This window comes from Oryza sativa, chromosome 5 (assembly GCF_034140825.1).
Source record: "Oryza sativa Japonica Group chromosome 5, ASM3414082v1".
In the NCBI taxonomy this organism is placed as follows: Eukaryota; Viridiplantae; Streptophyta; class Magnoliopsida; order Poales; family Poaceae; genus Oryza; species Oryza sativa.
Genome location: NC_089039.1, coordinates 28,671,746 through 28,686,063, shown reverse-complemented (window position 1 = coordinate 28,686,063; position 14,318 = coordinate 28,671,746). Strand labels below are relative to the sequence as shown.

The 14,318-nt window shown below is 45.8% G+C and overlaps 4 protein-coding genes across 4 annotated transcripts; 2 read left to right on the top strand and 2 right to left on the bottom strand.

The window, feature by feature from the left end:
- The first annotated feature begins 421 nt into the window (after window positions 1-421).
- On the top strand, window positions 422-1,679 carry LOC4339670 (ethylene-responsive transcription factor ERF061). Its single transcript, XM_015782945.3, has one exon. It carries the CDS (start codon window positions 519-521, stop codon window positions 1,338-1,340), a length of 822 nt encoding a protein of 273 aa, XP_015638431.1. The 5' UTR covers window positions 422-518; the 3' UTR covers window positions 1,341-1,679.
- A 1,208-nt stretch (window positions 1,680-2,887) lies between these two features.
- Window positions 2,888-3,656, bottom strand: LOC112938969 (uncharacterized). The gene has a single exon (XM_026025361.2). It carries the CDS (start codon window positions 3,279-3,281, stop codon window positions 2,997-2,999), a length of 285 nt encoding a protein of 94 aa, XP_025881146.1. The 5' UTR covers window positions 3,282-3,656; the 3' UTR covers window positions 2,888-2,996.
- Window positions 3,657-7,141: 3,485 nt separating this feature from the next.
- LOC4339668 (FBD-associated F-box protein At1g66310) lies at window positions 7,142-11,186 on the top strand. Its single transcript, XM_015785244.2, has 5 exons — window positions 7,142-7,462; window positions 8,345-8,454; window positions 9,489-10,334; window positions 10,415-10,555; window positions 10,634-11,186. The coding sequence occupies exons 1-5, from the start codon at window positions 7,384-7,386 to the stop codon at window positions 11,009-11,011; spliced, it is 1,554 nt and encodes a 517-aa protein (XP_015640730.1). The 5' UTR covers window positions 7,142-7,383; the 3' UTR covers window positions 11,012-11,186.
- A 1,592-nt stretch (window positions 11,187-12,778) lies between these two features.
- On the bottom strand, window positions 12,779-13,751 carry LOC9272350 (uncharacterized). Its single transcript, XM_015782877.3, has one exon. The coding sequence runs from the start codon at window positions 13,644-13,646 to the stop codon at window positions 13,140-13,142; it is 507 nt and encodes a 168-aa protein (XP_015638363.1). The 5' UTR covers window positions 13,647-13,751; the 3' UTR covers window positions 12,779-13,139.
- Between the last annotated feature and the right edge of the window lie 567 nt (window positions 13,752-14,318).

Here is a 14,318-nt window from a genome sequence, read left to right as displayed (position 1 = left end):
TCCTATTGGGGGACGGTATCCCGTCCCCTAGCATTCCCGTAAAAAAATTGTCTCACGAATTAGCTTTCATTTATATAATTAGTTTTGTAAGTAGTTTATATTTAATACTCTATATTAGTGTCTAAATATAGGGATGCATCCAAACACCAACTTATAGATATGCACAGGAGGAAATAAGTAGTCAGATTTGTTGTTCCGTAGAATGATTATCTATTCATTTGACAGGTGATTTGGGGTAGCTTGGGTGCTTAATTACGATCACGGGTCTAAACATGGTGAGCTAGTTGACCAAACCAAAGCGTGAAGTGTTAACAACATAAAGATCTTGTGTTCATACTCCAATTATCATGTGAGGGGTATAATGGTAAAACCACCGTGCCATTCCTCGCTTATATAAGCCACATGGTACACGAGTACTTGGCGAAATCTCGAGCAAATCACCACAAGAATGCCCTTCCCGCCTTGCCCGTAACATCCGCTGCTAATTACGAAATTACCCTCCCGCCTCCGGGATTCCCATGGACGCCAGCCTCCGCACACTGCCTCCGGCGATCTTCCCCGGCGAGGTCCGCTCCGCCGTCTCCTCCCTCCTCCTCTCTCCCGGCGGCAGCGCCCTCGACACCGTGTTCTCCCACCTCCCGCCGCCCGTCACCATCCCGCCGCTCGGCTCCAGCGTCTACTACCGCCAGAGCGAGCTCCTGCGCCACTTCGCCGCGTCGCAGGCGGCGCAGGCGCAGAGCGCCACCGCCGCCGCCAGCTCTTCGTCGGCCGCCGCGGCGGGTCTCGACGATGGCGCGCCGCGGAAGCTGTACCGCGGCGTGCGGCAGCGGCAGTGGGGGAAGTGGGTGGCCGAGATCAGGCTGCCGCAGAACCGGGTGCGCGTGTGGCTCGGCACCTACGACTCGCCGGAGACCGCCGCGCACGCCTACGACCGCGCCGCGTTCAAGCTCCGCGGCGAGTACGCGCGCCTCAACTTCCCCGGCGTCATGGACGGCCGCGACTGCCCCGACAACCTGCGCCAACTCCGCGACGCCGTCGACGCCAAGATCCAGGCCATCCGCGTCCGCATGGCGCGCAAGCGCGCGCGCGCGCGCCGCCAGCGCGAGGAGAGCAAGAAGAGCCAACGCGCCGAGGACGCGAAGGCGGCGACGCCGTCTCGCCCCGTGGCCTCCGAGCGCGCCGCGTCCGAGACGACGACGACGACAACCACGACGTCGTCGTCGTACGGGTCACCGGACGGCGTGCTCTCCATGAGCGCGGCGTCCGTCGACGGCGACTGCCCGCTCGAGCGGATGCCGTCGTTCGATCCCGAGTTGATCTGGGAGATGCTTAACTTCTAGCTGCGTAGATGGAGTACGAACCATGGACACGAACCAACCGACACCAAGGTCCATGGATGGCCATGATTGGTTGCAGAGTTTGAGCTCTTAGAAATTCTTCGCTGTTAGGTGATGATGGATTATTGGTTATTTGTGAAGGTTATAACCTAGAAATATTAGAAGGATATCAGCAATAAATCGTCCCGAGAAAATTGGGCTTTGTTAGAAATGACTAATTAGTAACAACATGTATACTCGAATACTCGATCTGTCGTGGGTTTTTGCATCGACAAAGTTGTAAAAACTAATCACTGAATTTCTAGCTCTACAAAAATGTTGCTCGTACTCTGTTTCTTGTTCTGATTTGTTTGCATAGCTAGAGAGCATCCATGAGAATTTTAGAGAGGATTATTTGCACAGATAATTTCTTTATGTTCTTTCCCTAGTGGTTGATATTTCATACACATCACACATATGTGCAGTTTTGCACATTTTTAGATGAATGAACAGATGTGGTGCAGAGCAGAGGATTGATTGCAAGAGGATAGAGAAACTATGAGACACGCAACAGAAGGGAAGGATTTCAGCATGCCACTATATTTTGTATTCCTATCTAACCAGTACAAATCTTGTAGAGCTTGTTCACTTGATTTTCTGAAAGAAACCTTTCAGTTGTGGTCCGTGGAGATTAGTACTGACTAAGGCATCTGCACCAATTTTTCTCTGTTCGCATGTGCATCAAACAGTGGTTAGTTGAGCTGGGCTCCACCTCCACTTCTGAATAAAAACCCACACAATCTGTCCAGTACATCCACAATTGGAATGTTTGGACAAGAACAGCAATGAAATACTAATCGAGTGTTCCATTTTTGTTCACCCATAAGACAAATTGCTCCTGTGTTGAGCCTTTCTCAAAGATCCTGTGTTGAGCTAGCTTCTGCCTGACATTTTAGAACTGATTGAAAATCACAAAATTTTGAGGTTTCAACGTGGGAAGAAAGCAGAGTCCGAGTGGAAGTTTGGATGGTTTTCGGGAATTCAAATTTGAAACAGTAAGATTGACCAAAATTTGTCGAAATTTGGTGAAAACTGTCATACTGCCAGGGATCGGGATCCAGCGCTTAATCGGAAAGGTGAACCCTGATCGGAAGTTCAGAACTACTATTTCATTTTAGGAAAAATAAATAGTTTTCTTAATATCAAAATTCCAGATGTATAATAGTACTCAGTAGTACTTTGCACTCTGATTGACTTCTGCTAGGAGTACCATCCATATATTCAGCCCATTTTGGCATTTTTCAATTTTCAGTGCAACGCCAATGCACTATTTCGGTATGGTTGTACAGTATTTAGTTGTGTCACTTCAGAGTTCAGACAATTGTTAAAACTGTACCCTTTACACTTATTGCAAAACGGATCTTTACCTGCAAAAGTCTCTCTTTTTTCTGAGATCGAATAATCGTCTGCAGGAAAATAGGGAGATTCCCGAGAAGGACAAGAAACCGATGGAAACGAAAACCCAACTCGAATCATAAAATCTGCCGAAATGAAACAAAAACAGCGAGATCTGCACTGCAAACCGATGAATCAATTCATATCAATCCATATCATATCGTTAATTTTCTCAACCATCTCGTTCGATGCAATTCTGAATTCTGAATTCTCAGTGTTACAGCTTTACAGCTTCCTGCTGCAGGTGACGGACCTGAAGATGGAACGGAGCACCGCCTTGCCCGTCCTCCTCGCCGCCGCCGCCGCCTTCTTCCTCCGCCTCTGCTCCTTCGCCGCCGTCCTCCTCGCCGGAGCGCGATCCGCCGCCGCGTCCAGCTCCGCGGACCGCTCGGCGAACGGCAGCGCCATGAGATTGCTGTCGAGGAGGCCGTACACCGACGCGAGCTCGAACGAGTCGTACAGTGGGCTCCCGCAATCCCATGCCCGGCGGCGCACCACCACCTCCTCCATTGCTTCGTTTCACCACAGGATTATTTTCACCTTATTATAAATATCAATTCGTAGCAAATAATCTTTGCCATCAAACTAGGTAAGAAAAAAAAACTAAAAATGTACGTTCTTGCTGTATTACTGATTTACTGTCAATTAACTGGCGTATTATTGATCAGATCACATAAGAGGCAGCTTAGCTTTACAACGTTAGCGATGGATCAATTTGGTCGTGTGATCTGGGTGAGATGGCGAGTGACAGTGGCACGCATCCATCTTAATTATGGCGAGTGCTAACTAACAGCTGCTGGAAATGGACTGGTCGACTGGACATGCTAATATGCCAATATGCCATTACTAGCAGCACTCTTAACATTCCGATTCCTGCGACCTGCGCGTCCCAATTCTGGTTTCCTGTTCAGGGCCACTCCCTCTGTTTGTGGTCACACTGACATCTACATCGCCAAGAGAGAAACAGGGACGCACATCCGCGTCGCTGATGAACATCGGTGTACGGTTGTTAATGCCTCAACTGTTACCGTTTGCAGTACCATCGGCCGTTCAGCGAGGCCGGATCGGCCCAAGTGAGTGAGGCATATGGGCCTGTGCTGCCCAAATAACTTGATTTTTTTGATGGGCTGAATGTTCTCTGCACTGATGGCGGTCAGACCAACGGTTGGGGTCGGTTTGACCGGCAGCATGCGACCCGTGAGACCGGCGGAGTTCAATTCCGAGTTAGGTTTTGTTGGGTCTCGGATTTTCTTGCTTGTACTGTGGTTATTCGAGTCCTAATAATTGACATCTACACATAGTGGGACATGGAGAAGATCCTATGCAAGGCAAGACTACCCCTTTATAACAACCATGGCTAGTTCAATTGAGATACACAATCTATAATAACGCAATTAATTACTTTCTCTGTTTCACAATGTAAGACTTTCTAGTATTGCCCACATTTACTTAGATGTTAATGAATCTAGACATGTGTATGTGTTTAGATTCATTAACATCTATATGTATGTGGGCAATGCTAGAAAGTCTTACATTGTGAAACGGAGAGAGTAATTGAATCGTTCTTTCAATATTGCATCTATCTTTTGCCTTGTTTTTTTAGCCTAGTTCGTCCATCTTCGTTAGCTACGAGAGTGTGATTTCTCTTTATAGCATTGTTAAAAAAAACCTTTTGTTCCATTCACGAGACGGATGTTTACCCTTATTTATCCCTAAATCTATCTTGATCAAAGGGTTTCTCAGGGTTAAGATGGTTAGTGACTTTATACACAGCAAAGTTTTAGGTGGATTCCCAATTGTACCGATCGAAAAAGACGTCAACAACTCCAAACCGAACAAGGTCTAAATGGGTGGGTGTTGCAGTTGCACCGCATATGGGCCTGCACAGAACGCGTACTCACACTCACACGCGGGTTGGGCGCGTGAGCCGAACAAGAAAGCCCATGGGCTTTTGGGACTCAGCTTCGGTGACTTAGCTAAGGCAAGTCATAGCGTGACATACCATGCATCTCGGCTGTCCAAAACGAATCCAATGGAGATGGCGTTTGGGCCCACACGCAGGCAAAAAAAATCTCCGTTTCAGCCTAACAGGAAGCCCACATGCGCACAGGACGCGCTTAGCCTCGCTCTCGTCTGCGTACACCGGCGTAGCCTGAAACGGACTCAACTTCGCCTCTCCCTAAGGCAGTGGCGAAGCCACCGTAGGGGCCAGGGACGGCCAACACCCCCCTAACCCCTATGTGACCTCCCCTCCCATCTCTTCTCCAAAGGATAATTAGCCCTTATAATCTAGCCATTAATTACATCATTAGTTGCAGATGAGACTAACTATATAGGATAACTGCCTAGCTATATATATAGGACTTACGAAATGACTTAGTTAACTGATTTATCATTTTAAAAATGATTGCAAGACTCCAATTAAAATCATGGAACAAACTGTTTAAATTGGCAAATTATGATCTATGGGTTCTCATTCTCTCTTCTAGCTAATTGTTATAACATATATGATGTCGAGTTAGCGATCATACATCAACGCTACAATATCACTGTTCACCGAACCTTAAGTGAGTTACCACGTCTCGTAGATGGCACCCGCCCATCTCTAAATCCTGGCTTTGCCACTGCCCTAAGGTCTGCGTATGCCGGCGCTTCACCTCGCCCTTGTCCGGCCGCCGCCGCGAGCCAGCTGGGAGGCGCGTCGCCGCGACCGGAGAGGCGCTAGGCCGCCCTGCCCTGCCGCCGCAACCGGGACCGCGTGGAGGCGGCCGGCTGCTAGGCCTGACGGCGCGGTGGTGCAGGCGGGCGGCCGCGCAACCCTAGCCCGGCATTCTGTCATTCTCATTTCATGCACAAAATTGCTCTTTTTGGATTTTGCCAACCAAAACACAATCCATCCCTGTCGTATCAAGAAACGAAGGAGACATACGGGCTTTTTTGCAACGCATGAATTTGTACTAGGAATTTTGCAGGAATCTCGCATAAAAATAGCTCCAAAGATGTCCTACCCACTATTGATCAGGGCAACCATGCGCAGGAACTACTGACCATGAAATTTCACGATAGCACTATAGCAACGACGGCACTCCATTCAGCATCATTAGAGAGAGATTCAGAGCAACATTGCTGCATAGGACAACTGATCATAACAAGACATGAAACCTCCCACCTAGCATGAACTAAAAATTTACAGCAGAGATAGCGAAAAGGAGGAAATGGCAGCACAACTCATGTCCAGTATAAACCAGACAATACCATAAGTCCATTCCAAACTTTAAACCTGAACAAATCATAGACCTGGGCAACATCTCAAACATCTCAAATTTTTTTAGAAAATATCATCAGAAGTTACTGATTCATTCATTCATTCAAATTACAGCATATATGAGTCATATAACCAAATCAATCTCAATCAAGATTACATAATCAATTTGCTTCCAATCTCACAAAGCCAAACAATAACAATTCACTTTCAATTAGGACTCAGCATCATCCCAGACGGCAGGGCATTTACACAAACACCTCACGGGCACAGGAAAAGGTGTGGCGTTCTCCAAAAAATCTACCACCAGTGACTCCTACACTGGACGAAGCTGGGCGACGGTGTCACCTCTCGCCGGCGATGAAGTGGGCGGCTGACCAGTGCGGGCTCTGGATGCGGGCTCGGACGCTGAAATCCATTGTGGAGTCGAGGCCGCCGAAATCGGGACGTGCGGCGCGGCAGGAGCAGCGCGGCCTCCTCCACGGGCTGAGCTCGGGCTGTGCGGCCGCCCGCCTGCACCACCGCGCCGTCAGGCCCGGCGGCCGGCCGCCTCCACGTGCCCCCGGTCACGGCGAAAGGGCAGGGCGGCCTGGCACATCTCCGGTCGCGGCGGCGCACCTCCCAGCTGGCTCGCGGCGGCGGCCGGACGAGGGCGAGGTGAAGCGCCGGCGTACGCTGACCTGAGGGCGAGGCGAAGTTGAGTCCGTCTCAGGCTGCGCCGGTGTACGCGGACGAGGGCGAGGCTAAGCGCGTCCTGTGCGTGTGCGGGCTTCATGTTAGGCTGAAACGGAGATTTTTTTTTTTTGCCTGCGTGCAGGCCTAAGCGCCATCTCCGTTGGATTCGTTTTTGACGGCCGAGATTCATATATGTCATGCTGTGACTTGCCTTAGCTAAGTTACCGAAGCTGAGTCCGGGCTTTTGAGCGCACGGGAAGAGAGAGAGAAGATCCGCGTGGGCGGTGGGTGCTACCCTCTGCCACGTCAACTATCCGCGGAACTGACGCTATCCGCCGTTGGATCCGAGCAGCCCGGACCGTCGGATATCAGTGAGATACACACCTCGGATTTGCGGCTCCTTTGTCCTGGCTGCACCCCCCTCCCCCTATCTGCGTTGGCGTTACGGTACTTTCGGATCCCTTCTTCTCCGGGCGGCGATTTCTTTCTTCCCATCGGCCTTGTTGGTTTGAAATACAGAGTCCAGGTGCGAGCCAAGTCCCCTCTCTTCGCGACTGATTGCGTTTCCTTAAATATGCAAGGCAGGTAGAGGGCCGGGTGAGAAATTTTGAGATTTCGACCCACAGAGGGCGGAAAACCCTTGGATTTTAGATTCACTCAAGGCTTCGTCGCGTCATGGGTATTTTCAAGTTGAATCTGCTCCTAAAGCTGCAGCGGCAGCGGCAGCGCCGTCGTCGCCAAATCCAAGCCCGTAGTAAGCCAAATCAACTCTATGCTATCGTATTATTTGGTATTTGTACAGCGCTCACTACAAGATCCCCTTCTTTTGCATTAAAAAGTAACTTCTTTTTCCGTCAGAGATGTTCTGTGGATCGTTTCCCTCTGGGGAAAATCTTGTATGTGTGCGCGTTGGGGGATGGACGGCGGCTTACTGATTTTTGTTTTATCTAAGCAGTAGTTTACTTAGTTTTCACTCTTCGTGTAAATTTCACAAAACTACCAAATTATCTCAAACCTACAGATTTGAAGTGTTATCACAAAACTAGGGGTTTAACACTAAATTTATCACAAAACTACATATATATGGCAAAGTATCGTAAAACTACAGATTTAATATTGATGTTATCACAAACTATAGGTTTTAGAGTTTAATCCTCAGCACTACTGTTATTTTTGGGCTATAAACGTTGCTGTTTTGTGATTAAATTGGAACTAAACCTGTAGTTTTGTGATTCTTCTTTTTTTTTTTACTAAATAGTTCTGATATATACTTAGCCTCAAATCTGTAGTTTCGTGGTACAACACCTTCAATCTGTAAATTTGTGATAGTTTGATCAAAATATCTGCAGTTTTGAGCGTATAGTATTTGTAACCATTTTTTCTGTTTGTAGAAATTTTGTGTTTTGTTCTGCTTGGTTGAACAAATTTTCATAAAATTCGGGGGCAATCCTTTGCAAAAAATATCTATGGTCTTGCAAAATTGCTCTGTTGTGTTGTGTTCTGCTTGTTTCTTGTGCACAACAAACAGTGGTTTGATGAGAGAACCAAATTTGATTGTCTGCCTATTATTGTGTTTGAGCTTTGTATTATTTGGTTATGCGGTGCATTATATTCACAACCATTCATGGTGTTGCAGATGGATCAGTTTTGATTCATCCACGGGATAAAATAAACGCTCCAGCCTGTCAAAATAACACACACTCTTGGAGTGGCCAAGCGAAGTGTTCAGACCCAACGCTTCCGGAGGTACGCTTTAGTGAAAGTGTGAAACCATAAAGTCTCCATGTTTGTTTTTAAATCAGTTGATTTTTGTACTGCTGTCTTCCTGCTTGTGCTTCATCTACTTTGACTGTTCTGGTGTTATTTCATTATGCTGTTGTTTATATCTGCTAGAACCCTCAAGGTGCAAACTGTGGCTAACCCCTTCCACTGCATACTTTGTGTGTAGTGTGCAAAAACTACCACACCCTCGTGCAATGTATGCCGGGCGCCTCAATACCGTGTAGATCAAATGAGAAGTCTAGTAGTATCTTGTGCAGCTCTTGCTACCATCCTCAGTCTGCATGTTTTTATGCTGCCTCATATGAACTCCTTACAGTTGAGGAGACATGCTGTTAAGCATACAACCCACATGTGCTCTTCTGCCCATTGCACCTTAAAAACTTGCCAAATCTGGAGATATTTTGACATTTGCTGGCATTTGTAGGCAGACCATTTACCAAAGCACCCATATCGGCTAGCTCCTACAGATATGACACTGTAAATAATCTCCAATGCATAGAAAGCATGCATTTTTTAAAACCCAAGTGGATGCTTTACCCTCAGTCACCTCTACATGCAAGCACTTGCCATGGCATTGTTAAGACTTCTATTTAGCATTTTATTCGCAACAAAACATTATTTGGTGCCATAGCTGCCAAGACAATTGGACTATATATAGTCAAAAGTTTTCTGACTGTATGTTTCCAAATGTAATTTGTATATACTAGTTTTTTTGGTTCTGCATTTGACTTATATTTGGAATTTATTCACAGCAAAACATTGTTTGGTGCATTCTGGTTGACACAAATATGCAATACCAACATTGTTTATTACTCTGTGCCTAAGTCATACAAGCTTAGATATCACAGTGTTAGCTTTCTATGGCATTGTTTTATTTATTTATTTTTGAAGGCATAAAAAACATTATGTATATTGCTTTTATTGCTCAAAATACCTGCAACGATTACATTCTGATGCGATGTACAGTGTTAAACTTTCTCCAACTCCTGTGCATGCAGGACATCTCGTGTCATATACATTCCCTGATGTCTATGCGGGATGCTGCTCGTGTTGCCTGTGTGTCTCGGGCGTTTGCACGTTCCTGGAGATGCCTTCCCAACCTCGACTTCAGTGAGGAATCATTAGGAATAAATAGAAGTACATGCAAAAAAGATGAGAAACTGGGAGATTTGACCAGCAAAATTGATTGGATTCTGAAAAATCACTCAGGCATTGGCATAAAGAAACTCATCATTCAGGTTGGCAGTGTATACAGTCGGGACAGTAGTCATCTTGCTCATCTCGATAGTTGGCTTCAGTGTGCTGTTAAACCAGGGATTGAAGAGCTGATTGTTAATCTGTCATCAATGAATGCAAAATACAATTTCCCATGTGAACTTTTATCTAGTGGAACTGGAGATTCACTTCGCTATATTTATCTTGCCTCTTGCAACTTCCATCCCACAGTAAGAATTGGTTGCTTGAAAAGCTTGACAAGACTACAGCTGTGTATGGTGAATATCACGGAAAACGAGCTAAGGTGCCTTCTTTCCATTTCATTGGGTTTGGAGCGGTTGGAACTCAGGCACTGCAGTACGTTAAAATGCTTGAAAGTACCATGCCTGCAGCGTCTCAGCTACCTAGATGTTATGACTTGCACCGGGCTGCAAGTTATAGAGAGCAAAGCTCCAAATCTCTCCAGTATTCGCTTTGAAGGTGACCTCTATGTACAATTGTCACTTGGTGAACCACTGCAAATTAAGCAATTGTACAGGTTATGTAATGATGCTGCCTTTTATGCTCGTACTGAGCTGCCATCCAGCATGCCAAATCTTGAAAGGCTTATTATACATTCTGACACTGAGGTATATATACTTTTAAGATTTTATTTAAAATGAGCTTATATAATCAATAGTCTTACAATGAAACCTGTTTGAACCTGCAGATGGTCAATACACCAATGGTGCCTAGCAAATTCTATCACCTCAAGTACTTGAGTATTGCCCTTGGTGGACAGACCTATGATTACCTTTCTCTGGTTTCCTTTTTTGATGCTTCTCCTTTCTTGGAGACTTTTATCTTGAATGTAAGTTCCATCCTGTAAATATATTTATGTAAATATGGTGGAATCACTACTCATAGTTTGGTTTTTTCACCTTTACAGGCACTCCGAGAACGCACGGAACGTGCCACAATTTTTGGGGATCCTTCAGGTCTGAGGATGATGCCAGAGCACCGTCATGACAAACTCAAGTGTGTGAAGATAATCAATTTCTCTTCTGTGAAGACTTTGGTTGAGTTAACATGTCACATTGTTGAATCAGCGACAGCACTCGAATGTCTTACGTTGGACACAACGTCAGGTTCGCCTAGATGTTCTGTGAACAGACTTGGTAAATGCTTCTTGATGCGCAGAGAGACACTCATGGAAGCCCACAGAGCACTCAAGGCTGTTCAAACATACATCGAGCTCAAAGTTCCCTCCAAAGTTGAGTTAAACGTCTTGGAGCCTTGCAGCCGGTGCCATGCTCTTGACCTTTAGATGTCAAATATGTGCGTGTGGTTGTTCTTAATAACCAGTATTGCAACTGTCAGTTACAAGTGTTGTTTTATTAAACGTACATTTGCCCCGAAACTATCAGGCTATCAGCCCTGTTTACTGTTGAGGTTTGTAATGACATGGATGTGGTAATGTTTCATTCTGTTATTTCTCTTGAGACTTATGATTCTTTATTTGCTGTGTTTGTAGGATTGATTGTTGATAATATGTTAATAATGAGGAATTACTGAAACAATGAAAGGCCCACAAAGTAGAAAGAATTAATATATTTTTGAATAATGCATGGAGACAAACACGGTCAAATAAATACCAAGCGGTATAAACTGTATTCATTGAGGTGCATAGATTATTTAGACCAAATGTGATATAGGTCTGGTTTAGTTCCCAACTTCCTTTTCAAACTTCTAACTTTTCCATCAAATCAAAACTTTCCTACATACATAAACTTCCAACTTTTCTATCACATCGTTCCAATTTCAATCAAACTTTCAATTTTGGTGTGAACTAAACACACCCATTGATGTACTCATGTGCTACAATTTCCAAAAGTCAGAATGTGACGACCTGAGAGCAGCAACAACAATGACAACATGGGAAGTGATCAGGATGACCATTTTCTCCAAATCATTCTTGCTAACCTGACATGTGTGACTGTGTGAGTGGGGGTGGGAGGTGATTTAACAGGTCCAGCAGGCTGGTAATTGTAGCAAAATGCAGCGCTGCATTGAACAGCCAAAAAGGAATAGTAGTAGTAGTAGTAATAAGTTTTTTTTTTAAAAAAAAAAGCTCCACTCATTTATTCCAAAATAATATTATTTTTAAGTAATTATTACATCAAAATTTGTAAAAATATAAAATAATTATATTGAGAGAAGACAAATGAAGAATAGTTGTATTGAAATTTGACAAAAGTAAAAGTATTTAGTACTTTTAGATTTTATATTGATATGTGTGGAATGTACAGAAAATAAACTTATTTTGTGATGAATATAGAGAGTATGAATATATATGGTACTGTACATCAAACTCAAGCACCCTTGTAATTGCTCTAAACTTTATGGGCGTGTGCACGGAAAATGGAGTAGAAGTGGGAAAAGGGAAAGAAAATGATGGATGGAGACAGTACTATTTTTTCATTCCTTCAGAAAAAGAAAGACTCACTGGTAAGCAATTGACATAGCCAATGCTGCAGACACACGAAACATCTATTTAGCAAAATATATGGTACAATATCGGCAATGAAAACAGATCGTGTGTAGATAATGAACAAATGATCCCTCGCAAGGACATATTGTATTGCTTTAGCCTACAACAGAAACGAAATGCAGACAGCCTCCCAATCAGAAACAATCTCAAACACGAATACAGGCTGAACACCCAAATTCCAACGAGTTTTCCTTCAGATACCAAACAGAACACACGTCTGAACTAATTCAATCACTAACCTGAAATGAACTAATTCAATCAATCGGCAACGCCAAAAGGATAGTATCCAGAAACAAAACTACCTCCAATTTCCTATTAACTAAACACAGGGGAAACAGGTGGAACTCATCAGAAAGTGCCAAAATGCAGTAGTGAACTGCTAACCGCAGAGATCGAAGCACCTACAGTACATACATTTTGCACCGAATTCTGTTTTTCAACAAGCAGCACACAACAAGAATCATAACAGGAATCTAGCCCAATCATTTCAGCATTGGAGATCATCAAAATCTCAGAGGTCAGGAAACATCAGAGCTCAGAAAGTGCCAAAATGAGTTTGCAATTGATTTCAGCTAATATATCCACCATATGACATTGTATTGTAACTGCACAATACTAATCAGAAACAATCGTATCCCAATTCACAAAGCAGCAAGAACTATCTCATCCTCAAATCTCAAAGCAGCAAGAGGAAACACTAACAGAATCTCAAATCTCACTTTCGTAACCCATCAACCCATGGCGTTCAAAACCTCCATCAGGTACGTACAGCTTTGGAGAGGAACACCACGATTTGAAGCAAACTACAGGCTATGGACAGCATCAATATGACCACCAAAACTCGCAGCGCTGAGAACCAAGTCGTGTGGGTGGGGGGGGGGGGCGCATGTACCGGTGAGTGGATCTATGGGATTGGTAGGTAGTAGGACTCGCGGAAGATCTTGAGATCATAGACGATGGCGTGGAGGCGATCACGGCGACCGGTTGGGGTGGAGCGCGCGGTGAGGAAGAGGCGTACGGCCTTGAGGATGCGGTTGGCGATGGGGTGCATCCTGACGCGGAAGATGCCTCCGGCGTCCGCGTCGACCAACTTGCCGTTGTTCCGGATAGACCAGGCCGCATTCTTCAGGAGAAGCATCAGGACCCTGTTCTCGTCGTCCTCCAGGAGGCTGGGAACCAACTCGTCGATGACGCGGTCCACCTCCGCGGCGATGCCGGCGACGAGGGCCAGCTTGTTCAGTTGGGGGCACGCCCAACCGCGGAACTGCACGGCGTCGTCCAGCGTACGGTACATGGTGATGGCCTCCTCGAGGGACTCGACCCCATGCAGACGAACGCGGTACGCCACGCCGGAGCCGATGATGGACTTGAGCTCCTCGAGGGTGTAGATGTCCTGCGCCACAAGCGCCATGACTTCTCCTCCTCCTCCTCCTCCGCCGCCGCCGCGCTCTCTCTCTCTCTCTCTCTCTCTCTACGTGGTGGCCGCGGACTGGTTGGCGATGGGGAATGGGAGAGCAGGTGTGGGGATCCCCACCCTCCTTTTTGTACTAGGCAGGATCAGCGCCACGTCATCGATCCGCGCGTTCCTTCCGTGCCAAGCACAGTTTCTGCCGTTGGATCTATCGACGATCCACCGTTGGATCTCAAAAAGAAGCCCACCGCGTCCAGCCTGGACTAGTCTTTTCTCTCTTTTTTTCTTTTCTTTTTCTTTTTCTTTTTTCTTTTGAGGAGGCTGGACTAATCTACTCAGCAGACGCGAGAGGAGGCCTAACGGGCCCCGGGAGGTTGGGCCGAAAAGAGAGGGAGGCGGCCTGGTTGAGCAGCGGAGTTTGATAATTGGAATAAGTTCACCGGGGGTCCCTTAACTTAACAGCGAGATTTGTTGGCGTCCCTTAACCACAACACCAGAAATCTTCACCCTCTAAACATGAAAAACCGTCCAATTTATATCCTATGATAGTATAGATGCCTGATTTCACTAATGTGGCATCTTAGTCACCAAAATAAAAATAAAAAAAGATATATGGGGCCCATGTATCAGCCCCATCAACATCTCTATCTTCTTCCCATGCAGCGGCAGGAG